This window comes from Nanorana parkeri, unplaced genomic scaffold (assembly GCF_000935625.1).
Source record: "Nanorana parkeri isolate BGI_ZX_2015 unplaced genomic scaffold, ASM93562v1 scaffold679, whole genome shotgun sequence".
NCBI classification, from domain to species: Eukaryota; Metazoa; Chordata; class Amphibia; order Anura; family Dicroglossidae; genus Nanorana; species Nanorana parkeri.
The window spans coordinates 348,556-374,311 of NW_017306947.1; the positions used below are offsets into that span (position 1 = coordinate 348,556).

Below are 25,756 nucleotides of genomic sequence, written 5' to 3' on the forward strand. Positions count from 1 at the left end.
CTCTTCTCACGCTGATTGGATGATTGACAGGCTTCCCCACCAATCACGAGTGAGGACAGAGGAATTGAAGGCGGAGTCTGGTTTCGGCCGTTCGCCCGTGGAGAAGGAGTTCGCGGCCATCTTGCATGAATGCAGACGCGGTCCTGTGTGCTGTGTGCGGCGGTGGAAGATGGCGGACACAGGTACTCGTTTTGGACATCAGAGCATTTGCACGAGTACCCATGCAAATACTCGGTATCGCGGCCGATACCGATGCTTGTATCGGTGCATCCCTAGCTTTTTTTTTTTTGTATCACCTTGCGGACTTAATAAAGTAATTGGGAAGTGCCATTGGTTTATTATCTCTTAATGATAAAGCATTAAAGGAAACCTGTGGACAGGAAGTATGGAGACTGTCCTTTCCTTCTGAAAAAGTACTAGTTCCCTGCTGTCATACTGATCAAGTAGCTTCTGTATTTCCTTAGTCACTAACTTAAAAGATGCATGCAGGTTAGGAGTTATGACTTTCCTGATATGCACGCTTGCTCTAGGCTAGTGTCTCAATGTATTGAAGCTGTCCACTGAGTGCTCACCAAACAGTCTCAATAAAATGCCTTGTGCTGTAGTCCCCAACTCAGACATTAGCAAAATTATTCAGGACATAGTGCAGCAAAAGTTGTTCTGCACCAAGTACTTCATGTAAAAAAAAAAAACAGTTTTTTTCAGTCATCAAATAAGCAGCAATGTAACATCAGAAACAAGTGACACTATTTTGAGCCCACACAAGCAATTTTTCAAGCCAAACAAGTTCCAATGCAAACCACCAACACATGTTTAAAGCTGAATTCAAGCTAAATATAATGATATATACTGTGTATATATATATATATATAAATTTATTTTCCTATATTGGAATATATATTGGTCCAGCTTGGCACAACAGTGTTTCTTTTTTTTTTTTTCTTTAAAAAAACAACTTGTCCAAGGACTAAAGCAGGGGCCCAATCTTCATGTTCCTCATGACAATCTACTATGGCCTGATACAAAATTTTTTTTGTTTTTGTATCCAGACCGTATTTAGCCATGCTAAGAAGCGCCTTTCATTGGTCAGCGCGGTTATGTGACGCAAGTCGCAAGAGCGAAATTCAAAATCCTTAGTGCAGGGCTGTGCTGGATGGCAGTATGGAGTGCAGTTTGTACACCCATACCAGCAGAGGGAAAGGACCATTCATAAAAGATAAGTACAATGGTACCACGGTTCACGAACTTAATTGGTTCCACGATTCTGGTCGCAAAACCGAATTGGTTGTGAACCAAATCGCATTTTCCCATAGGGATCAATGTAAATCAGGTTAATCCGTTCTGACCCCTACGAACATGGTCGCGAACTGACTTTTGGTTGTGAACCGAATCACATTTTCCCCAGAGGGTGCAATGTAAATAAGGTCAATCTGTTCTGAACCATATGAAAAAAAAAAAATTTAAATACAAGTTTCTTTTTACCACAATTCTTGCTCTACGCATTCTTGTTGCCTTCATTACAGTAATACTGTACAGTACTGGGCTTCAAAGGACATAAAAAAAGCTTCACAGTAAGTGTCCACAGCCCTGTCTGCGACCGCAATCTCGAGTACAGGAAGCCACGAATAGAGAGCGCTGAGTGCCAGGCTAATAAGCCGTTGTGTGTTGGCATGCTCTAATTATTCAGGCTACCCTCCAATACAGGCGATCAAGCACAGCATTGTGCTCAACCGCCTGTGCAGCTGAAGCAGTAAGGCTGTGAGTACAGCGCTCCTGTCTCACTGATCACACAGAGCAGATCGGAGCATGGACGTTCTCTGACCTGCTCTCTATCCTGACATAATTTCCTGTGGTCCTGGATTCCCCAGAAGAGCAGGGACTCTGAAAACCAAGGAGGGTGAACAAGCAGGCTGCTTGTACAAAACTGCTCCCCTAGTCTACATTTAGCAGGGCTAAACGTAGAAGAAAAATACCTGCCCGGCACCTGGAACTGCATGTCCCGGGCAATAGGAATTCCACAGCCCTGCGCAATGCAAATATACTGTATATAAATTATCTCTGACGTCACTGCCCCTCATCCGGTCAGAGAATAGCGGACAGGAAGTTGCAGCAGGTGTTTCCAGATTTGCGTAAAATCCCAGCCAGTACCAATAGGGAACAGCCTTGTTGGACCTTTCTCTTGAGGTCTTTTTAGGAGGTGAGTAGATCTCTGAGGGGTTTGATCACAGTGGATATACTTCGTGGTTGTCAATTGCATGGCTGCTGGTGTGCCTGGACAGCGCTGATGCACTGGATTAAGCCACCTTGTACTGTTTTTGGGGTTTTTTTGTTAGAACTTTACTGAAATATCACAAGTGACATTTCATTTTAGTTCTATAGGCTCTATACACCTGGAGGATCGGGAAAGCGGAGGCTGGAATGCCCCACCGCCAAATCCAAAATCTCCTTTTTGTCACACCTGGGACCTCAAGGCTACACAAGGAAAGATGACATCAAAGTTGTCCAGCCAACTCCTCTGAGATGCTTATCAAAGATGAGGTATGTTAGGAGAAGGCCCGGCTGGGTGTTAATGTGATCCTATTGAATCTCCCTGGTGGTGTGAGTCTAGCAGCATGCCTCCATGGTGATCTCCGTTAGGCATTCCAGCCTCGGCTTTCCCGATCCTCCAGGTGTCTCCCTTGCCTCGCGAACTAACCCTGCATGATCTATCTTTTTGGGTCCCCTGATGAAGCCGCTGGCGAAACGCGTTGGGACCTATTAAGTTAAGCTACTATATGGGTCAAATGTATCGCTGTCAATTCTGTGATCAACATCATGTCATTTTGGATTATATTAATACGTATGTACTAAATCAGTGATTGTATATATACAAACAAATCCCATGCAGGGTATTGAAAGATACATGAAATGTATCGATTTTTAACCTTTATTTGTCTTAGGTTGGTGAGCTTATTTAGCGCAGCACACATATTTATTGATTTTTGGAGAAAAATGTGAGTCAGATCACTTTTAGTGCTTGCAGCTTTGATTTTATATTGATGCGAATCATTATTTTAATTTTTAGTAGGAGAAGGAGAAATATCCCCAGAAGTTAGGAGCAGCAGAATGAGGGAAGAAAGATTGGAACAAGATTTATATTCATACACATGCTCCAATGTCCTGAAGGTTGTCAGCATGTGGGTTCAGAATAAGCAGGTTGTGATCAATGCAGAAATAGCAAGGGGGAAGGAGTGAAGGTGACCTATATAAGCTAAAGAAGTGAGAGGTTGAGGGAGGACACTTTTTTTGAAAAGGAAAGGTGGAGCAGTGGATAGACTTACAGGGTGAAGGATTTGGAGAAGTGAACAGTCCAGGCCAAAATTGCTGATTTGGAAACATATTTTCCAATTCACCTCACTTTACAGTTCAGCTATGATGTCCTAGACCAGGGGTCAGCAACCTTGAACACTCAAAGAGCCATTTGGACCCGTTTCCCACAGAAAAGAAAACACTGGGAGCCACAAAACCCTTTTGACATCTAAAATGAAGATAACACTAGTTTTCAGGTTACCAGTCCTTGCATGATATCTAATATCATGTAGACTATTGCAAATTGATTCTCATACCCATACAAATACTATAGGTTAACCTCTCCAAATCTTCCTGACGAAGCCTCGGCGAAACGCGTTGAAGACTGGAGCAAGCACAGAATCATGGCTGAACTAATGATATATAGAACAATTATGTACAATTAATCATGCAAATAAGATATGAATACAATGAGGGCAATGACCAATATATGAATTTATAATCATGGTTTCTGTGTGGGTTCCAGGGAGGTTATTTATGTTGTATACATCTATTTATGTTTTTTTATATGGATAATTTTAGCATATTTATATATATAGACATTATGAATTGAGTATATTAAAAATTGAATTTTATTATATATATGAATCAATTGACTTTATTATTGGATCAATTCCCTGCTATTCTCCAGTGGTCACCACAAAGCCCCTTTCTTTCTCTTTCCCCCTTTTTTTGATATATATTGCATATATAGGGGTGGTGTACCAGTTTGTGTGATGGTTCCTAATTTTTGTATTACAAAAGATACTTATTATTAACAATAAATATACTACCTGGTTTTACAGCCATACTCCCCTTGTGAAATCAAAAGATATATGGATAGGTTTCTATAAATCCTTCAAACCTGACATAACATATGTATGGGGACATACACCGATCATAACATTATGGCCACTGAGAGGTGAAGTAAGTAACATTGATTATCTTGTTACAATGGCACCTGGAAGTGGGTGGGATGCGTTAGGTTACAAGTAGGGACATAACGATACTAGTATCGATATCAGTGCCGATACCGAGTATTTGGGCGAGTACACGTACTCGCCCAAATGCTCTGATGCCTAGCCCGATACTTCCTGTAGCAGGAAGCCAGGCAGTGCGTCATTACACGCTGCCCTGTTTCCTGATTGGCCGGGAAGCGGCTCCATGCTCTCTCGTCACTTGTGATGAGAGAGCATGGAGCCGACTTCCCGGCCAATCAAGAAGCCGGACAGCATGTAATGAATGGCGTGCTGCCCGGCTTCCTGATTGGTCGGGAAGCTGGCCAATCAGGAAGCTGGGCGCCGTGTAATGACACAGCGACCGACATTCTGATTGGCCGGGAAGCCGGCTTCAATGAGAGAGCAGGGCGCCACGTCATTACACGGTGCCCGGCTTCCATGATTGGCCAGCAAGCCGGCTCCGACTGGGTACCAGAGGAAGTTAAAAAAAAAAAAGCTTTTCATCAGTACAGTACTAGTCCAGTGATTACTATTTTTAAACTTTTGCTAAATTTTACACCTGACCAGCACACAATTGTACATGTATTGAAAGAATCTGAATATGGAAAACACTTTAATATTTGTCATACATATACTACCCATATTACCCTGGTCATAAAATCAATTGCAAAACAGTATGACCAGTGTAAGCCATGACTAAGTTTATGGGAGCGATTGCAGGCATGTGACATTTTCTAACCTGCTTTCGAATTATCCCAGCTAATCCCTGACTGATGGAAACTTTGTCGGCTACAATCTTTATACTTCAGAAAAAGATCACTTCTAATGTCATGGTAAGCAACCTGCTTCCCTATTTATAATGGTCTGACCCTCTAGCAACTTCAGCACAAAATTATAGCTAATTTGACTACAAACGTCAGGTGGTCATAATAATCTGGCCACTCAGTGTATATATGTAATGCAATGGTACAAGGGATAGATTACACACATTAGATTTTCTTTTGAGGTGTTTATTTGACACATGACATAGATTTTATTTGTTAGCTTCTTTCTGCGCCCAGACAAAGAAAATCCCATTCACATCATCCACTCCAACTTTCATAGCAGGAGTCATTGAGTAGGTGCGAAATTCTTTAATGATGCACTTGGCAGTGCCCAGTGCCGTCTTCACCATCTCTTCTGTGACAGGCACCACAGTCAGTCGTGCTTCTCCGGCTAAGTAATAGGACTCTTCTAAAGCCCCAATCCACAAAAAATTACCCTGTGGCTTGAGGATTCCAACTATGTTTTCAAGGGCTCTCTGAAAAGTTTCAAGGTCAGGGCTGCATGCCTCAAGACAAAAAGAGGATACCAGACAGTCCACTGAACCACTGGCAAGTTCCTTTCCCAGGGGGCAAGGCTGATGGATATCCAAAGGTATCACTCGTGTTACTCGCTCCCGAAAACGTCTTTCTTTGCTTTGCCATGGCTCCCTGTGGAGGAAAAGGCTACAATTGAATCTATATGTATGTATGATAAAATGTATGTTCAGGGATCCTTTTGCTGAAAAGGACCTGCTTTGTAGCTAGCTGCACCTATTTAATAAAGAGGAACTTCACAGGGACTTTGAGTGACAACTTTGTTCCACTTCCTTAAACGCTCCTGTCTCACATCTACTGGAAGAGTACAGAGACCAACATCTGCAGAAGATACTTTCATGTTCTCCTTGCATGTTAGAGATTTTACCATACCATAACTGTACTGGGGGAACACCACCATGGAAATATATTTGTACTAACCCTTTGAAACGCTATCTCAGGGACAGTCTGCACTTTTTACACACACATTTTCTCCTTTAGTATATGTTAGAAAGTCAGGAAAGTTTGTAAGACAAATTATTTACCATTCTCTTTTTAGCACTAATAGAGCCTCAGTAATTCAAATTTAAAGTGAGCCTGTGCCTAGATTATGGATATTACATTTTTAAATATTTTTAAAGAAGTATTACAAGAAGCCAAAAATGTTTGTTAACCCTACTGTAACCACACACCCAGGGGATCCAGTGCACATGCACTTGTCCCCTTTCAAATCTGTGCAGAGGTTGCTGAGCAGCGTTGTTGGTCCTCCCACCACTATCCAACAACACTGGATAAAGAAGAGCTGGTAGTTTTGACAGTGCAGTCCACTGCCCTCCCCTCCCAATTCCTCCTAAGCTGCCAGATGGAAAATCTGCAATGCTGTGCCTCTTCTTCTCTCTGAATGCTTCTTCATAGTGAAAGCGAAGAAAGCAGAGCCCAGCCGCCTGCTATTTGGGAGTGGAAAGAGTACAGTTGTAATTGTCTGCTTGTGTTGTTGTGAATGATGGTGGCTGCAGAAGAGCAGTCATTCAGAAAAACATATGCCAGGAGGTACTACACTAGTCTGTCTTTTCTGCCAGTACAATTACATCTTTTGGAAATCTTTTCTGTACCAGGAAGATGGCACAGTGCTATAAGATTACATGGAAGGCTGCAGAATGGAGAGGGGGGGAGGCATCAGTGCTGGTCGATCTCCTCTAAAGGGACACCCATAAATTGGGATTTAGCCTAGGGAGCAACTAAAGCCAACACTGAAAGAAATAAAAATGTGTTTGTTTTTTTTAATCTAAACCCCTGCCCAGTTTTAAATGGGGGCAAGTGTGCTGTGCACTGGGTGCACAGGGGGATTTAACAAACATTTTTCATTTCTTGTGATATTTCTTTAACAAACAGCAAAACAAGCCATCACCGACCTTTCCAGCCACTGTTAGGCTTTTCACACCTGTGATTTGAGATGACAGAAGTCAGGAATCCAGTTAATTCCTATGGCTGGGGTGACAGGTGGTGGTAGACAGTCACGGCAGCCAGAGAGTAATTGCACGTGGAGAACGAGATGATTACCCCTGGCTGTAAACTGTTTAAAGCTGCCAGCCTCTCATTGCTCTTTATGGGCTGATCTGCAACTATCTGCCTCCAACTGTCATTTTTTTCTGCTGTTGGTCCTAATCACAGGTGTAAATGAGGCTTACAGTGCATTCCAGTGCAGTTAGCTGCGGGAACACACTGGATCGCATCCTGGTGGGCTCCCTGCAGGAGGCGGAGTGGTGGTGCAATCAGGTCAATGACACCGCTGCCATGCCTCCCTGCCTGCAGTGCGCTCGCCTGTACCAGAATGTTTGTCACATAAATTCCTGCATTCTGGTCCAGTGCGATCGCAAAAAATAGTGCCACGCCTTGAATGCACCATGCCCCCTCCTGCCCAAGAACTCAGGGAGCCGGCCAGGATGCAATCCAGTGCATTCCACCAAAGTGGTGTGAACCACCCCTTAATGTGAAGTAATTCCCAAAAGATCACAAAAAGACTCAAAAGTCAGGTTTCAAACAGTTTCTAACAGCTTATAAAAATCTGCTGATTGCTTACATTAGAGGGCTTGCATTCTGCCAAGATTCTGCTCTCATAAAAAAAACCCACAGTGTCTGTGTTGTGAACGTTAGAATTCATTTCTCCACAATGCTTTTTGATACAGAGATGAATGAGGACTTGTGTTAAAGTGTTTTTACTGTTTGTTCAGAATATAAAAATACTTTAGTAGGATCTGGGCATTGGTCACTTTAAACATATAAGGTAAACAATGTCTGGTCATAGCTATCCAACAGTAGTTCTCATTTCTGCTTAGCACATTTTTTTCATCTTTAGTCAATATTATCAAGGAGTGTCAATATGGTATTGGCGAACATCCTTCTTACCCTTTTCCCTCCAGTTTACAGACATGTTGAAAGTATGGGCTCCAGTTAAAAGTGTCAGGTTCATTTTTAAGCCACTTCTTCAGTTCTTCTCGATTCACCTCCAGATAATCAGTCATGATAACCTCATCGAAGTGCTCAAAAGTGCTCAGCAACTGGTAAATTGTAGGACCCGAACCAATGTCAACTACAGTGTGACCTTTTATTTCACCTAAGTACAAACACAGAGCTAATGTCAATATATTGTTTAAAAAAATGCATTTTCAGGTTTTTTTATGTAGAAAAACAAGTATGTACAAAATGTAACTGTTCCCACTGGAGCTCAGTTTACCACCTCCCATACAGGATACAGCAAGCAAATACTTTGCTATAAAGACAACCAAAATCTATTCTGAAGGCATTTGTTATTATCCTTTTATGGGGCCATGCTACTGATGGGAGCTTGGATGGCATACCATTAATCAGACACTGAGCTAGATATGAGAATGAAGGACAGGAGAAGGGTGGTCTGACCGCTAGGAACTTTCTTATGGGAATAGTACACTCCTGTGACAAGCAAGTCATTTGAATCGACTACACCCTTGCCCTGTGCCCATGGTGTGTGACTCCATCGGGCTCCCCCTTTTCTCTCTCTTCCCGTTTTGGGGGATATTCATCTATATGTTAGAACAGAGGAGACTGTGGTTTATGTGTCCTGGTGCCCACCAACCTGTCTGGAGGCACTAGCACCCATTTAGAGCAATTTGTGGCTGTGGATTTTGACGGTTTAAGTCAAGCCCTATAAGTACAGAGCGTATAGAAAAGAATCACCTCCCCCCTTTAAAATAATCACAGTTTGTTGCTTTGCAGCCTGAAATGAAGACATACACAGTTTTTGTTTTATCCAGCTGTATTTACTCAGTGCAACTTATAACATCCATGTGAAAGATATAACACCAACATGTCATAAAAAAATTCAAAAACAGAATCACTGGAAAAAGGATCACCCCTCCTAAAAATGACTTGTAAACTAAATCAGGTTTAGCTAATCACCATCTCAATGGCACACAAAGCCATTTGACTTTCAACTGTGATCAGCTGTGTGGTCATTTTGATTAGCTCAGCATGAAAATAGCTTTCCTGGAGTCTCTCAGTCCCTGATAGTGCAACTGAAGCGAACAATCAACTATGGGTGGCAAGGCACTGTCAAAAGATATCTGGGATAAAGTTGTAGACAGGCACAAGTCAAGTGATGGATATAACAAAATGTCAAAGGCTTTAGCAATGCCTAGAAAGCACAGTGAACTCTATTATTAAGAAGTGGACAGTATTTGGTACAACACAGACCCTCCCTGGATCAGGACGTCGCTCCGAACTGGATAAAAGAGCCAGGAGGAAACTGGTCAGAGAGGCTACCAAGAGGCCTACAGCAACTCTGAAGCAGTTGCAGGAATTTATGACAGAGTGGTCATTGTGTGCATGTGACAATGTCACAAATTATCCACAAATGTGGCTTGTATTGGAGGATTACAAGAAAAAAGCCACTCCTCAAGAAAGGCCACATGCAGTCATGACTGAGCTTTGCCAAAACGTACCTTGAAGATTCTGAGGCCACATGGAAAAAGGTGTTATGGTCAGATGAGACTAAAATTGAATTGTTTGGCCTCAAATCCAATACAGCTCACCATCCAAATAACACCATTCCTATAGTAAAGCATGGAGGTGGTAATATCCTGTTATGGGGGTGTTTCTCTGCAGCAGGGACTGAAGCACTTGTCAGGATAGAAGGAAAAATGTATGGGGCAAAATACCATCAAATTCTTGAGGAAAATCTGCTGCCCTCTGCCAGAAAGTTGTCAATGGGAAGAAGGTTTACTTTCCAACATGACAATGACCCAAAGCACACGGCAAAAATGACCACACAGTGGTTGAAGGAGAAAAACATGAATGTCCTTCCATGGCCTAGTCAGGGCCCAGACTTAAAGTGACATTAAACCCTCAGATTGTTTAACATAAAACAATACTGTAATGTGTGCCTTACTGTAATCCATGGTTGTTTCCCTTCTCTTTGCTGCTCTTCCTTTTAAATCTGTATCTGTTCTCATGCTGGGCAGAACTTCTGTTTTGCAGCAGACTGCCTTGTCTCAGGAATGGATACACGGTGTCTGTGTATAAGTTTGTATAGGCTTGAAACCTGAGCCAGCACTACAGGAAGAGGCCCTGAGCTGAAAATGGAAGTTCTCCCCAAGCATGAGAAGACATGAGGATTTAAAAGGAAGAGCAGCAAAGAGAAGGGAAACACCCATGGATTACAGTAACGCACACATTACAGTATTGGTTTATGTTAAAAAATCTGAGGGTTTAATGTCACTTTAAACCCCATTGAAAATCTGTGGAATAACTTGAAGACTGCAGTCCACAAACGGTCACTATCAAATTTAACTGCACTTGAGCAGTTCTGCAAAGAAGAGTGGGCAAATATTGCAATGTCTAGATGTGGAAAGTTAGTAGAGACATATCCTAACAGACTAAAAGCTGTAATTAAAGCAAAAGGTGGTTCAACAAAATACTGACACCAGGGGGTGATCTTTTTTCCAACTCAGTGATTCTGTTTTTGATTTTTTTTTTTCTGATATGTTGGTGTTATATCTTTCACTTGGATGTTATAAGCTGCACCGAGTAAATACAGCTGGATAAAACAAAAACTTTGTCTTCAGGATGCAAAACAACAAAATGTGATTATTTTAAAGAGGGGGGTGATCCTTTTCTATACCCACCGTACATTCTCTGCCTTGCTGCTCCTAAAGAAGTGGTCTATACTGTGAAACGCGTTGAGATCTTCATATCCCTCTATATATTTTTCTCTATCAACTTGGATCAACTCTCAATACATGCTATACCTCCCTTCACTATATACTATTATTCTTTTATGATTTGTTTAGACTTTAGCATGCCTTGCAGTATGTTAGTTATATCAAGCAATGTGTCAACCAGTATTGACACCTGCATTTTTAATTTAAGAACACTTAAACACTTTAAGAGGATGTATACATGAAAGTAGCACCCATACTTCATTAGAAACTGGCCAGATAATGAAATAATGACATTAAAATGATAACTGCTTTTATATTGTAAGCCCTCAGGGGCAGGGCCCTACTTACCATCTAGTCTTGAATTGTATTGTGATTGTAATGTCTTCCTTATATTGTAAAGGATACTGTTATCGCAAACTGTTGACATTATATAAATCCTGTATAACAATACAATCTAAAATTACCATCACTGTGTACCATATTGCAAAGTTATTCATTATCAGCATATAGTGTATATTTCTACTATAAAGCTAATTGTGCGAATGCTGTGATCCCCTGCAATATTAAAATATACTGCAAATCCTACACATTCAAGAGTAGACAATTGTTTTATATGTTTCCCCTGATGTAGCTGCCATTAAAGGCAAAACCAGTCTGGAAAGCAGTGATTCCTAATCTACCGTGACTGGTAAGCACATGATCTAATACTTTATTCACCATGAATGCAAAGCTACAATATGAACTGTTGAAATGATCAAAGTGATTAATAGTTATTATGTTTCTCTTCTTATCTCCTGTGTGATAGCAATAAAGTTAGGTGGGGGGGAAAATGACATTGATTTAAAAAAAAAAAAAAAAGTAAAAAAAAAGAAAATAATTATAAAAAATAAACAATAAGATAAAAACTATAAAAAAAAGTAAATTAAAAAAGTAAAAAGATAAACAAAAATAAAAAAAAATTAAATTGATAAAAAAATTTAATTAAAACAAAATAATAATAATAAGAAATAATTGAATAAAAAGTGATAAAAATAAAGAAACAGTAAAAAAAATGTTGAAACTAGCCCCGCCCCAAGGCCAGGTTCCACAATACGCCAAACTGCATGTAATTGTTGCATATATGTTTTCATGCAGACTGTCGATTACACCCTTTTATTTACTTCAATGGGTAAAGTGGCCACATCTGAACGGGGACACCTGATATTCCTGCCGCAGATTCTTGTCGCAGGAATGCCAGATTGCCCTGTTTGAATGCAGCCTAAGGCTGGCAATACACTGCTAGAATTCTTACGGACTTGACAATCATTGATCACTAAATTGACTTTTGTTGAAGAAGCCTGGCTGAAATGTTTCTGCCATACAGTGATTGCAGCCAATCAGTGGCAGGGGAAGGGGTAAGGCTGGCATCAGCTGTCAGAATAAAACTGTTGCAGCAGGAGATTTGTCAATCCACACTGTTTAGTGTAGATGGAAGAGTCTGCTAAGATTTGTTTTAATTTAACCTGCAGGCTGGATGAAAAAAAATCTAATAGTGTATGGTGAACTCTGGGGGAAAATGATCTTAACTTTTGCAGTGAGGCTACCCCTGCACTGCAAGGGTTAAATGCTTGTTTTCATCTGGGAGCAATAATAGCAAAGTTATACTCACCCAAATCTCACAGCCGGTTGGCTGTTAGACCATTCCCTGAGGCCTCTCTTCCCCACCACTCTGGCGGTCTAAGGTCCTGTGAGTCATCCTCTCCAATACACTGTATTGGACATGAGGATGCCAAGGGACATTCCATCGCTGGTGCAGAGAAGAGCACAGACTCCAGGGACCAGTCTAACAGCCATCCGGCTGCGAGATTAGGGTGAGTATAACTTACTTTATACATAACTTTGTTATTTTCACTTCTATATGAAAACAAGCACTTAACCCTTGCAGTGTGGGGGTGGTCCCACTGCAAGGGTTAAAATAATTTTTCTTTGGAGTTCTTCTTCAAAGCTGGCCATACATGGTTGTATTTTTTTGCATTGAAACAGCAGGTTGAATGCTAAAAGTATAACAGCTTCAAATAAATAGCGTGGATGGGTGAATCTCATGCTTGGGTATTGTATTCTGACAATAGAGGGTGTGCTTCTGTGTGAATACCGGGATAGTAATGCCAATTCAGCAATTTTCTGAACGAAGAATGTTGAACAGAAGGCTGCTGACAGGGCCACTCACTGAGTGAATTCATCAAGAACTGGCCAAAAGTCACACAATGTATGGTCAGCTTTAGTGTGTCTTGTTTGGACTGTACCGCAGACAAGTAGGGCATCTGCTTTATGCTTCTATGGATGTGCTGTTCGGGGCTACACATAATGATAATGTAATTTATAGACTGGAGATGGCAAAATCCTACAAGCAGGCACCCCCAGGTAAAGTTTCGCAAAACCCTGCTTGTCTGCTATTACATATGATTTCATACAGCCAATTGTGAAAGGTAGAATGTGCATCAAGAAGGATCCTTGATGCCTTCTATATTCGAAGTCCTGGCCTGGAGACTTGTACTCACCACACCTTATCTTAACATATGCAGGAGCAGTCTGCTTCTAGCAGTTTGTAAACTCCAGTAATTACATTAGTGTAATGCCACATGGAAATAATCATTCATGGCTTCTGGCAATGAAGACATTTGCAAAGTTCTTTGGTGTCCCTGGATATATTAAAAGAGCTAATGTGTTTAAAACTGTCCTTTAAAACTATCTTTTAAAATTATCCAGCAAAGTGACATGGAACAGTAGCTTACCTTTCAGACCAATGAGATTACCTTGTTTACTCCTTAGGGGCTAAGGGCAATGTGAGGGGTTAAATGATCTGTGCAAGGGACTGTGACAATGACAGTATTTTGCTCTGTCCTTCCTAATAACTACCTATATTAATATTATAGAGGGACTAACAGAGCAGGTAGCACAGCAAAATATTGTTCATAATGCAAAAATGTATTTTCTGAAAACACAGCCTGTAAAAACATAACATAGAAATACAATCCAGGAAGCTGTCCTTTTACATGACCGTTTTCTCGTGTTTGAATCACACACTGATAGAGAGGGTGAACCCAAAATTTGAGTGATTGATACATCCTTTTAGTTCCACCCAATCACACCCTCCATCTGCTTCATTTCAGCGGGTGGGCTAGTGCAATGTGACAGCTCTGGTAGTGTGTGTTGTATCAATCAATGAATTCTTGAGCGAAATGTACTGCCCAGTGTCAGAAAACTCTGTCTTAGGACGGGGCATGTGTCCTCCAGCAGGATAATAACCCAAAACACAGCTTAAATTACCCACGAATGGCTAAGAGCAACATATTGGATTATTCTGAAGAGGCCTTCTATGAACCCTGCTCTGAATCCTATTTTTATTAAATATGGGATAAATAATGATGGATGCCAATTGCTTTGGTCAGTTCCAAGTTATTTCAGAAAACAATGGGTTCTTTTATGGAAGCAAATTTGCTTACGTCTGTATGAGTATTAGAAAAATAAATAGTTTTACATTGTTCCCATCTGCTCTATGACACTGATATTTCTTTCAATTTTATGGATGTCTTTTGGGCAAATGTGATTGCTACAGGCATACAAGATGTTAAGGCACTGTGTCCGATTCATAAATAGATTTACAGATATGTGATCCATTAAATGGAGTGACAAGTTGCAATAGTATAGTCTAATTTTTTTGTAAGAATATTCAAATGACTTACACAATTATTTTCCACAGCTGTAATGGTGTGAAGCACTATATATTAATGATAAATTCATGTTTTAATGGCTTTATATACTTTATCCTGTGCTTGAGAGCTTGGCAAAGATTCTTTCAGAAAACCCAAGCCACAAATAATCTGAATAATATATCTTATACCTATATGTTATCTGTAATATCAGTTTTCTTTAAGGGTCAGTCCACCTAAAACAGATATTTTTGGGTAAATGCCGAAAAATTAAGCCACCTGACACATTATATATCACTTTTAAGTGCTCTGGCTCTTTAACTGGGGCAATAATGTCAACGGTTCTTATTGTTGCATTAATTTACATTAAACATAGGACTTTAAAGTTACTCCATCATGAGAGAATCATGAAGGCTGCCATTGCTAAACTGTCTTTTTGAGAATGTTAGTTCCCTGGCTGTCATGCTGATGCTTTGATCTCCCTAACAAGTTTACATATAAGGAATCATAATGACACTTTATTGAACCACTTGAGAATTTTAACTATAGGATATACGTCCTTAAAACAAAGTTTCTAGGATGTATCATTTATATTCAGTTCCTCTCCCCCCTGCTACTCTTCCCTTCATCGCTGTTACTGGCTGTCAAAATAATAGCCAGCAATTGGCATGTATTACTTAGCTGTCAAAATGCAGCTGCTCCTGTGTATTTTCTTTTACTAAAATGTATTCCTATTTAAGCTGTATATCCATATCCTTTATCCATATTAACCCTCAGTTAGCCCTAATGTGTCCTAACTCATTCTTTGGTTAGCTACTATTTTTCTGATGATTTTTTTTATTTCCATTTTTTATCATTCTTTTTTATTTGATTTGTTTATTAATTTTAGTGCCCTGTAAAAAATTGTGCAAAAATAGAAAATAAATTTGCCAAAATCTTTGCCAAACTTTGTACTAGAAACATCATTTTAGTGTTATTTTAAACTAGTTAAATTACAGAATAAAATGTATAGTTTTGATTTACAGTAAAACTAGTTTAAAAAGAAATATAACACTGGTCAAAATTTAAAAAAAAACATTTTTTTTTTATTTTAATCTTTTTGTCAATAAACTATATTGCCAAAAGAAAACATAGTTTGAACCCCTCAAAACTAAAAACAAAGTCATTATCAAATAAGAGGTCATGCTTGTTCTGGATTTGTGATTCAAAGTACTTAAATCAGACGCAGTCAGACAAGTTGCATTTTCTTGAAGAAGGCAGCAAGGACAACCTCAACACTTTTCCAATACTTACCAGAGTCACTTTAAACAAAAACGCAAAAGTTATCTGATCTCAGTTTGTAGGATGATAAAATGTAATGTCTAGTATGAGGGAAATTAATACATGTGGTACATTAATAATAGGTTATTACCAAGAATGAGTAAAATCAAACTTTTATCATGTTTGAGAAGTCCATTCTATGTATAAAAATGATTTTGTTCTTTCTTTATGATCAAACATAATGGGGCCAGTTTTAAAAAAGAGACTGTTTTTTGGGACGCCTGGTTTACTATTGTTATGGGACCCTCCAAATACTAATATAACATTTCTAATAAACCGAGCCTCCAAAATGTATTGTGCAGCAAGAGGAGCTGAACAATAAATAAGAATCACTGTTAAACAACAAAGTGATTCTCATACATATTATAAGTATTTAACAAATAGTTTTTTTCCGCATTCTAGTCATATAACTTTTTAACACAGCAACGTGCTAGCATGTAAAACATTTCTTCAATGTAATCATAATAAAATGTATATAATATAAAATGGTGAATTCACCCCACAAACAGATTTTGAATTTACAAATACATGAAACCATATTGAAAGTAATACGTGCTAATTGTTTGGGAAGAATTAGATTTTCGCACAGTTAGATCTGCTTTTGTAGACACAGAAGCTGTGCAGTATGAGCGCTTTTAGCTGGCTACAGTTATTAAATAGGATACAGATGTACATGTATGATATGACCACAGAAAGATTGCTGATTGCATGCCTGTGTTCTCAGGGGGGGGAGACATCTCTAGTACCAGCTTTATAATAACGGAACATAACAGTGGATGTTTATTGGACAAGCTATTCCAATATAAATAATTATATCTTCTGTGCTTTTTGAGCACCCCCCCGCCCCAAAAAAAAAATCTATTGCACAATCTATTGCCCATTTGTGATCATTTTCGAATCTTACAAAGAACATGTTTCTGCATTAATCATCTATTGTCTATGAGTATCTTGAGATAGTACAACCTTAAAATTACACTAAACTCAGGAGTTGAATCTCAAAGTACATTCAAGTACCCTAAATATTAACAAAAATGTAGCTTGTGCATCACTCAGGTGTAGATCCTCTAATCATCTCTGAATTGGTGCTGACACTGACCTTTCTCCTGGGGGGTGGCTACTTTTGTTCCCCATGGTCCCTGTTTGTGTTTTAAAGCAGCCAACACTCCAAGCTTTACAATTTTGTTATTAGGTACTTGAATGCATTTTTAAGGCTAAACTCCTGAGTTTAGTGTCACTTAAAAAAATATGGCATCAGTAACTCCTACACTGTTCAAAAATTATGTGGTCTTTTAAACAGATAAAATATAACTTATTTCTGTATCACTCGGCTGTAGATCCTCAAATCATCTCTGAATTCATGCTGACACTCCTTCTCCCTTGGGTGGGGGGCCGCCGCGCTAAGCTCACTCATTTGATGGACTACAATCTTAAGCTTAGTTTACTAGTTTGTACAGAGATTTCAGTTCATCATGGGAGTGAGCTTGGAGCAGTGGCTACTTTACAGCACACACAGGGACCATGGGGAACAAAAGTAGCCCCCCTCCAGAAGGAAGGAAAGTGTCCGCATGAATTCAGAGATGATTTGAGGATCTACAGCTGAGTGATGCACAAATAAGCTACATTTTTGTTAATAGTTTGGATACTTGAATGTATTTTTAAGATTTAACTTCTGAGTTTAGTGTCACCTTAAGCTGTTCAAAGCAATTATGGTGTTTTAGCATCCAAAAGCATTTTCTTCTTGTAGAAATGGTAAGCCTATATTTTTTAGAAATAGTAAGCCTTTATTTTTTACTCAAATATATAGGGTAACATTTGTAAACTCTGTCACACAATACTAAATAGGAGCAGTAAGATGGATTATGGGATGGATTTAATATAAGATTGCAGCTTGATGAATAAATTCCTCCCGCTGCTGCTCTAAAGTTGGACAACAACAAAAAACACAATCGTTCCCTGACCACTTGTGCCCATTTTTAGAGTAGTTCTTTCATCTGTGGTGCTAAATCTGTTTCAAGCCTTTGATATTTATGTTTGGAAGTAAGGACACAGCATTTAGAATATTTATTAGCTTTACAGATCTGTCTCAGTTTGCTGTCCATGGTTCTACGGTTGCAAATACACACACAGACAAAAATATGATGCACATACTTTCCAAATTGATTGGCATCTAACTTTGTTGTTAATTTGTCCCTGTTTGTGTGATGTTTTAGTCTTGAAGATGTCCTACTAACAATGATGGGCACCTGCCCTTGAACCTACTGGTTCAAGTTCTGTCGTAAGGGAGACTTAAGTGATGGGCAAATGAGCAGCACATATTGAAAACACTTTGCTACAGATACTCTCTCACAGGCAATGGTCATCAGGGGAAATGGTCTACGTGGGACAGTATCAGTCTATGTATGGCCAATCTTACACCTTAATAAAGGCCTACGGTAGCAAAAAAAGTTTACCACTTTTTCAAGAAGACGATATATTTAAATATCTGACAACTAAACATAAAAACAGTGATGTCATAATATAGCTCACCCTTGACACAAGCCTCATGAAGGCACCGCAGCTTCCAACACATCACGCTCTCTTCGGACGAGAAGTCTGCCCGAGGTGGCACATAGTTATTTTGCAGGTAGGCTTTGGGGTTAAATAACTGGTAGGATTTAGCGATGGCCTGGACACTGTTCATTTTGGAAGAGAAGATGTTCAATATGCTTATCGCCTCTTACTTTTATAAGCTGGGAGTACCACTCCCAGCCTATCATCATTCTGCATTATAGGTATATCTCCCATCAATCTCCATGACAGCTGCCTCCACCCTCATCCTTAGCAAGTGTGATAGCATCTCTCATATTGATTCAGTGTGTTTTGCCCACAGGGTCACTGATCAGGACAAGGGTATCTAGAAATGTGATTTACTTTATCTTCCAGATGCCAGCCGCCCCCAAGCTGTGACACATACATTTAAACTGTGCTTGCCATTATTTACAAATTACTGCAACTGAGTCACCAACAGACATCCTTTTGATATGTATTGATATGTAGAGGTTTATTCTGCATTTCCTCTTGCATTTTAGCATTGAAGAAATATTAAGGGAACAGCTCCCCAGTAGGTATGCTGTCTCCCCTTACATTAGTAGTGATTGTACCCCCTTACATCACTGGTTGCTGTGCCCCTTAACACTGTCTACTCCTGAAGGGCTTATTAAGATTGCTTTTCTTAATCAAATATCTAAAAACAAAGACCCCCTAGATAATTGTGTAGTGCTGCCCACTGTCACTGGTGGTCAGTGGCCATTGTCACTGTATGCATTGATGGGCAGTGGGAGCTTTAATGTTTAATAATGTTCCACTTCATTTGTGCTTCTGGGACTTTTCTATCTAACATCTGTCTAGCACAGACGGCATTGGGACGGATGTCCCTCCGTCTGGCTTTCCTGCATTCAATTAGGCAGGTCAATTTAGCAGGAAACCCAGCACACGCGCCCCTTTGGCTGGGGTCTAGTGAGCCCACACATATAGATCCTTATTAGGTGTTTTCCTAAGAAGGAAGTATAGCATTGTTGTACTAGGGAAGTAATGTGACAGGAGGAGGAATTCTTGTCTCATAACTCCTGTTGTTTGAAAGTGAAGTTTTCTATGGAACCTACCACATGACAATAAGTATTTTTGACAGTTTTTCTTGTAAAAAATGCTGGCCATGGGCACAGCTTGTTGTAGGTGTAGCTTGTGGCCTGGATACTGAGCATTAAAATCAAAGCAAACACATTAAAAGCTGTTTACAACTAACATTCCCTATTGGCTTATCTTATTAGCAGCACTGCTGCACACTGCCCTCCTTTGTGCCTCCATGTTTAACAGGGTATGGGAAAATATGTGACCCTTCTTAGAATGCAAAAGTAATTTTCTGAGAAGCTAATAGCTATGCAGGTCCAGACACTGCCACTTGGGGTGGCCATTAACGAAGGGATTTCAGTGTCCAGCAGCACAAGTATCCAGTTGGGCTTTTTAATTGGGCTAAATTCATTCCAGGTAGATCAAAACATAAGTGGGCTGATTTACTAAAGGCAAATATGCTGTTTACTTTGCAAGGGAAGTTTCCCTTAGCTTAGCGAATTATGTGAAAAGTCACTTTGCAAAGACTACACAAGCATGCATACCTTCCAACTGTCCCTCATTTGGAGGGACCATCCCTCTTTTGAAACCAAATCCATCTGTCTCTCTTTCTCTCTTGAATTTAAATAAATTATTAGCTAGAGGCGTAAAAGTGTTTAATGCTAATCGGATAGTAATATTACAGTAAACTAAAGTAATCGAAAATGTTTAGTTACATTTAGATTCATATATGTACATGTTTGTGCATTCACTTAAGATATGAATCATGGGCCCACTTTCTCAAATTTGTCTAATATTGACTAGATATTAATATACACATACTTCATAGATAAATGTCAAGATATTAATTCATATATATATATTTAAAAAAATGATCATCTATGATGATGTATCATACAATCGTTTATATATACATATTTCTAAATTTATATGCACATTTAATTATATATACACATGTGCGGCACACCATGCATGGGTTTGCATTTTTTCCTGTTTGATATATCTGCCTGGTGGTTTGATGACTACATATTGTAGGCTAATGAGCAGCATTGCAATATATTTATAGCCTTTTACAATTATGTGTAGAATTTTTTAAATATATTTATCCACTTGCTGACCAGGGTATTAAATCCTCTTCCTGGCAAGGCCATTTTTCAGTATTCAGCCCTGCAGTAATTTGACTGACATTTTTTCCGTCATGCAACCCTGTACTGAAATTAATTTTTTTAAATTTTTTAAGGACTTTCTTTTGGTGGTATTTAATCACCACTGGGGTTTTTATTTTTTTACTATATAAGGGAAAGGAACCAAAACTTTTGAAAAAAAAACTTTTCCTTACTTTATGTTGTAAAACATTTATCAGCACCCAAATTTTTGGTAAAATATATAATACGGGGTCAAGTTAGGTAAATAGACACCAAACATGTCAAGCTTTAAAATTGCGTGTGCCCACGAAATCGCAAAAAACTACCATGCCTAAAGTTGTCCATTGGCGACGCCTTAAAAGCTTTTACCACTCATCAATTTAGTGTTATCAGTGATTGATGGCCCTAGAATTATTACTCGCACTCCGACGTTCACAGCGATATGTAACATGTGTGGTGCAATGGTTGTTTTTGCACGTAGGCGCACCCGGCGTGTATTTACGTTTAGAAGTGTGTGCACGTGGGGGCAGGGGACTTAAAACGTTTTTGGGTGGGGTTTTTTTGTGGGACTTTAATTTTTTTTTAAACTTAAAAAAAAAAATAGTTATAATTGCCGTACGAAAAGTACAGAAAGGAGACAATAAGCGCAAAAGGAAATACAAATCCTTAATGATGTTTTAACATACACCAAATATTGATTCCACATAAGCATACAGCTGTCTCTAGATAGGCAGAGCCAGCTGTCAATTACACTTATTTCAAAAGCATTACATTTCATTTTTTGACTTTCTGGCTGTTTTTGGATTCAGTCCCCACCGATGACTGGAGGAACGGACAGGGGAGGGGGTGGGTACAGCTGGATCTACCTCTAGATAGGCAGAGCCAGCTGTCACTCACGCAGCTGGGTGGATCTCGACAGTAATGTTGGGATCTGTCCCGGCTGCGGCGGACTCAGTATACCGTGAGCTGTAGCTCGTGGTATACTGAGCTTTGGGTCACGGGAGGACGCTAGTTTATGTCCTCCTGTGACCCTGAGGAGTATTTTTCTGCTATTAACTAATTTAACCACTTGCTGACTGGGGTGTTTATACCCCCTTCCTGACCAGGCCATTTTTCAGTATTCAGCGCTACAGTACTTTGACTGACATTTATTCTGTCATGCAACGCTGTACTGAAATTAATTTTATACCATTTTTTGGGGATAGATAGTGCTTTCTTTTGGTGGTATTTAATCACCACTACAGGTTGTTTTTTTTACTGTATAATAAAAAAAAGTACCGAAAATTTTGAAAAAAAGCCTGTTCTCCCTACGTTATGTTATAAAACATTTCTTATTACCCAATTTTTTGGTAAAATATAAAAGACGGGGTCACGTCGGGTAAAGAGACACCAAACATGTGAAGCTTTAAAATTGCGCGTACCCCGTTAAATCGCAAAAAACTACCATACCCAAAATTGACCATAGCCGACGCTTTAAAAGCTTTTACCGCTCATCAGTTTAGTGTTATCAGTGATTGATGACCCTAGACTTATTGCTCTCATTCCGACGTTCGCGGCGATATGTAACATGTGCGGCGCAATGGATGTAATCAGCGTTTTCGCACGTAGGTGGGCTTGACGCATGTTTGCGTGTGCGTGTGGGGTCGGGGGACTTAATTTTTTTTTTATTGCTTTGATATGTGATTTTTAATTTTTTTACCTTTTTTTTCCCACTGAACTTTATTGCTATCACATAGGGAGCAAGCAAGCTCCCTATGTGACAGCCAATTTGTAGTGACAGGTGCTCACCTTCAATCCCGGGATCCGCTGCCCCATCTGCGGCCTGGGACCGGCTCGGAGGGCATCAGGAGGAAGAGGACAGGAGATCAGCTCATTGCTCATCTCCCTCCGGGCTGTGAATGAAGAAGTGATGTGTATTACAAAAAGGCCGGACAGCAGGTAGTTAAGGGGTTAATTGTAGAAAAATACAAAGCACTTTATTAGACAAAATATTTTGTATCGCTTGGGACAAAAAAAAAAACACCTTCTTAAAAACATTAAAATGCAACAATGGGTCACATCATCATACATGAGAAATTGTGAAAAAAAATATCGGGTCAGTTGCACTGATTATTTGCTAAAAAACACAATCAGATAGGTAAATGTATAAACAATATTTAAAGGGGGCCTCCAATGGCTGTATTATTAAAGGTATGTGTATATGCCAGTACCAATCTTTTGAGGAAGGTAAGGCTTTTAGCAGTGTTCGAATATAATATCCATACTTTGCTGCTTTGCTGCCGTGTGGGCTCTCAGTAGGATTGGGCGGGCTCTCAGGTGGTGGGCTGTGCGGGCTCTCAGGTGCGCTGTGCGGGCTCTCAGCAATAAGACTATAAACAGCGGCGTGTCTACAATTTTCACCACTTGAGGTTGGGGGAGGTGTGTGTGTGTGCTGGCGGTGCACATAACCGGGGGGCAGAGTGACAGGGGGTGTTGATTGCATACATTATGGAAGGGGAGGCGGTGGCAAGTGTGCACCCTTTCTGGCCCGGCATCCTACCCAGCGGGATGCTAGCCAGCCAGAGACAACTGCTTCAGGCTGCCTCATTATAGGGATGACCTTGACTATAAAACACCATTTGGATGGAGACTAAGAGGATATTACACTGGAGCAGTAAACAATTCTGCAGGATACACTGCTGCAAACGTAAGTAAGAAGCCGAGTGGCTGTTTACGTTGTTCGGTTCAGGAGGGGTGAAAGGGTGAGCTAAATGACTTTCCTGTAAAAGTACAGTTATCCTTTAAGACAGAGATCCCCTTAAAAAACATCCTTTGTGGTTTAGTGACTGGAATGTACAATCCAAAGACATACTGCAGCTGTCAGTGTGCAGCCTATGGCTAATAGCACGTGAGCTGTGATTAGTGGCCTGTCTGAGAGAGACAGAATGCAGGCCAGAGTCTGATGCCTCAGGAGCCCACCTTCCTGAAAGAACATTATATCAGTAAAGCTCATTACACAAGAAATATGGTGCCATCATGTATCTATCTCCTTCCTCTACTCTGTCATCCCTAATCTCTGGGGTTTTTTTTTATCCTTAACCACTTCCTTGCTTCCTCTCAAATTCTGTAATCCAGCTATTTGTGAGACACGACTCTTTATTTATAATAAGGTACAGAAAAACATTATAACCAAATTGCAAGCCTTGCATTAAAACCTCGGCACTGTATAGTGAGATTGGACATCCTTTACATTTATCAAATTTGTTCCAAGCAAGTGCTAAGAGGGAAGTCCTGCCTGTATTATAGTCACAATATTATTCAAAGTGTTGTGTTGAGGAATACTGTCCCCCCATCGTTTTATTAGAAGAAAAGTAATCTGGACAAACAGCTCATGAAACATGGCACTCCCGGTGCTGTCAACATATTTACATGTCAGGGATAATATACATGTACACCATGTAATGGGCTGCTTTTAATTTTAGCTCTAGTTCTGTGCACGTTTCTGAAAGAGTCAGTGAGCAATTAAAAGAACATGGGAATAAAGAGTCATAGGGTTGCCAACTTTTCTTCAAGCGAAACCCGAACACTCTAGCGACGCTAGAGGGAGATTGAGTCGTGGCTAATCATATATATATATAAATAGCCCCACCCTTTCATATGTAAATATAACAGTTGAGGCTATTTTCAGTGGGGGGCCAGTAGCCCCCTATCATAATTTTGGTTGCCCCTGTCTGCCTGACATCTTGTGTCCGGGTTTCTGCTGCCATGAAACCCGGACAAAGCATTCAAAACCCGGACTGTCCATGTGAATCCTGGACAGGTGGAAACCCTACTAAGTCATGAACTCAAGCCTTGCTTACGAGGAAGAGGAAAATAGATTTGTAGGCACTGTGCAGGGGGCAGGCTGGACCCTGCTGCATGGATTCTCACTGTTGAGAAGGCACTGTAGCACAAGTAAAACATATTTACACGTTGCCATATACTGCTTATATTTATCTAGTCGAGTTCTTGGCTCTGTCCCATGACTATAGAGTTGAGCTGACTGTCTTCTTCTGCATGCCTCATAATGTAAAGTAGATGATATCGAACAGGAAGTGACATTTTCTTATAAAGACTATGGCCGGTAAGAGTACCTGCAAGTTCAGATACTCAGAATTTACTGCCACTGTCCTTGATAGATAAGAGAAGCTAGTGGGTGATTTGTCAGTGATATTAGTGTCATATTAGGGAGTCTCATAGCCACCAATGATGGACTCATGCCAAGGCATAGAGTGTAAGGATTTTTTTATATGCACCTTTGTCTCTCTCAGAAGGGGTTTGATTTGACTGTGTGACAGTCCCAGGTCATAGCCTGCAGGTTCACACTACCGATGACAGCTGGTATACAGTCAGGAACCAGGTAGCATGTACGGCGGAAAAAACCTAACTAATGTACAAAGTAGGTAGGTATCTCCTCAGTACTACTGCCCATGCTTCAAGAGTCTTTGTGGTAACTTCTATGGATTGGCCCAGAGATGATGGATAAGCAGAATGATTATCATGCCTATGGACTGTCAGGAGTAGCCTGTCTCCAGCTGGCTGACTCGAGTAGTGTCATCAGTATCACTACTTCCAAAAACTGAGAGGGCTGAGCCAGTCACATGAGTCGCTGTACAGTGGAGCTTACAGCACCGGCTGTAGGGGGACTACACATCCCAGGAATACACTATACAACAATGCAGAACAGTATATGAATTGGACTCTGGACATAGGAACACACTACACTCTGGACTTAGAACGCACTAGACTCATGACTAGAATGCACTGGACTCGGGATCCCACACAGCCCACTTGGGAGCGACCCTGCAGACCACACCATAAATCCTACACAGCCCATCTGAGACTCTCTATGGTGGGCTCTGCAGGGTCTCAGGTGGGCTGGTCGCCGGGGTCCCTTTCCCTGCACATGCTTCCTACTTGCCGCTGCTTGGGCCTGGCCTCTCCTGTCACCAGACTGTCGCTGCTGGGGCCTGGCCTCTTCCTCCTCCACCTCCTTCCCTGTCACCTCTGCCATACCGACCCTGGTAGGAGCATGGGCCCCCCAGGCTGCCCGGGTCCCCGACATGGGTATTGGCCGTACCCCCTGATGGCGGCCTGCGTCTCCCCTCAGTCTGGCCCCTGTCCGCCCTCTGTCTGGCCCCTGGTCCCCCCCCCTTCTCG

General features: G+C 40.5%; 1 protein-coding gene across 1 annotated transcript; it reads right to left on the reverse strand.

Moving 5' to 3' along the window:
* Nucleotides 1–5,306: 5,306 nt before the first annotated feature.
* On the reverse strand, nt 5,307–18,528 carry PNMT (phenylethanolamine N-methyltransferase). Its single transcript, XM_018563606.1, has 3 exons — nt 18,354–18,528; nt 8,030–8,237; nt 5,307–5,758 (listed from the first exon to the last, which is right to left on the reverse strand). Exons 1-3 carry the CDS (start codon nt 18,505–18,507, stop codon nt 5,320–5,322), a joined length of 801 nt encoding a protein of 266 aa, XP_018419108.1. The 5' UTR covers nt 18,508–18,528; the 3' UTR covers nt 5,307–5,319.
* Between the last annotated feature and the right edge of the window lie 7,228 nt (nt 18,529–25,756).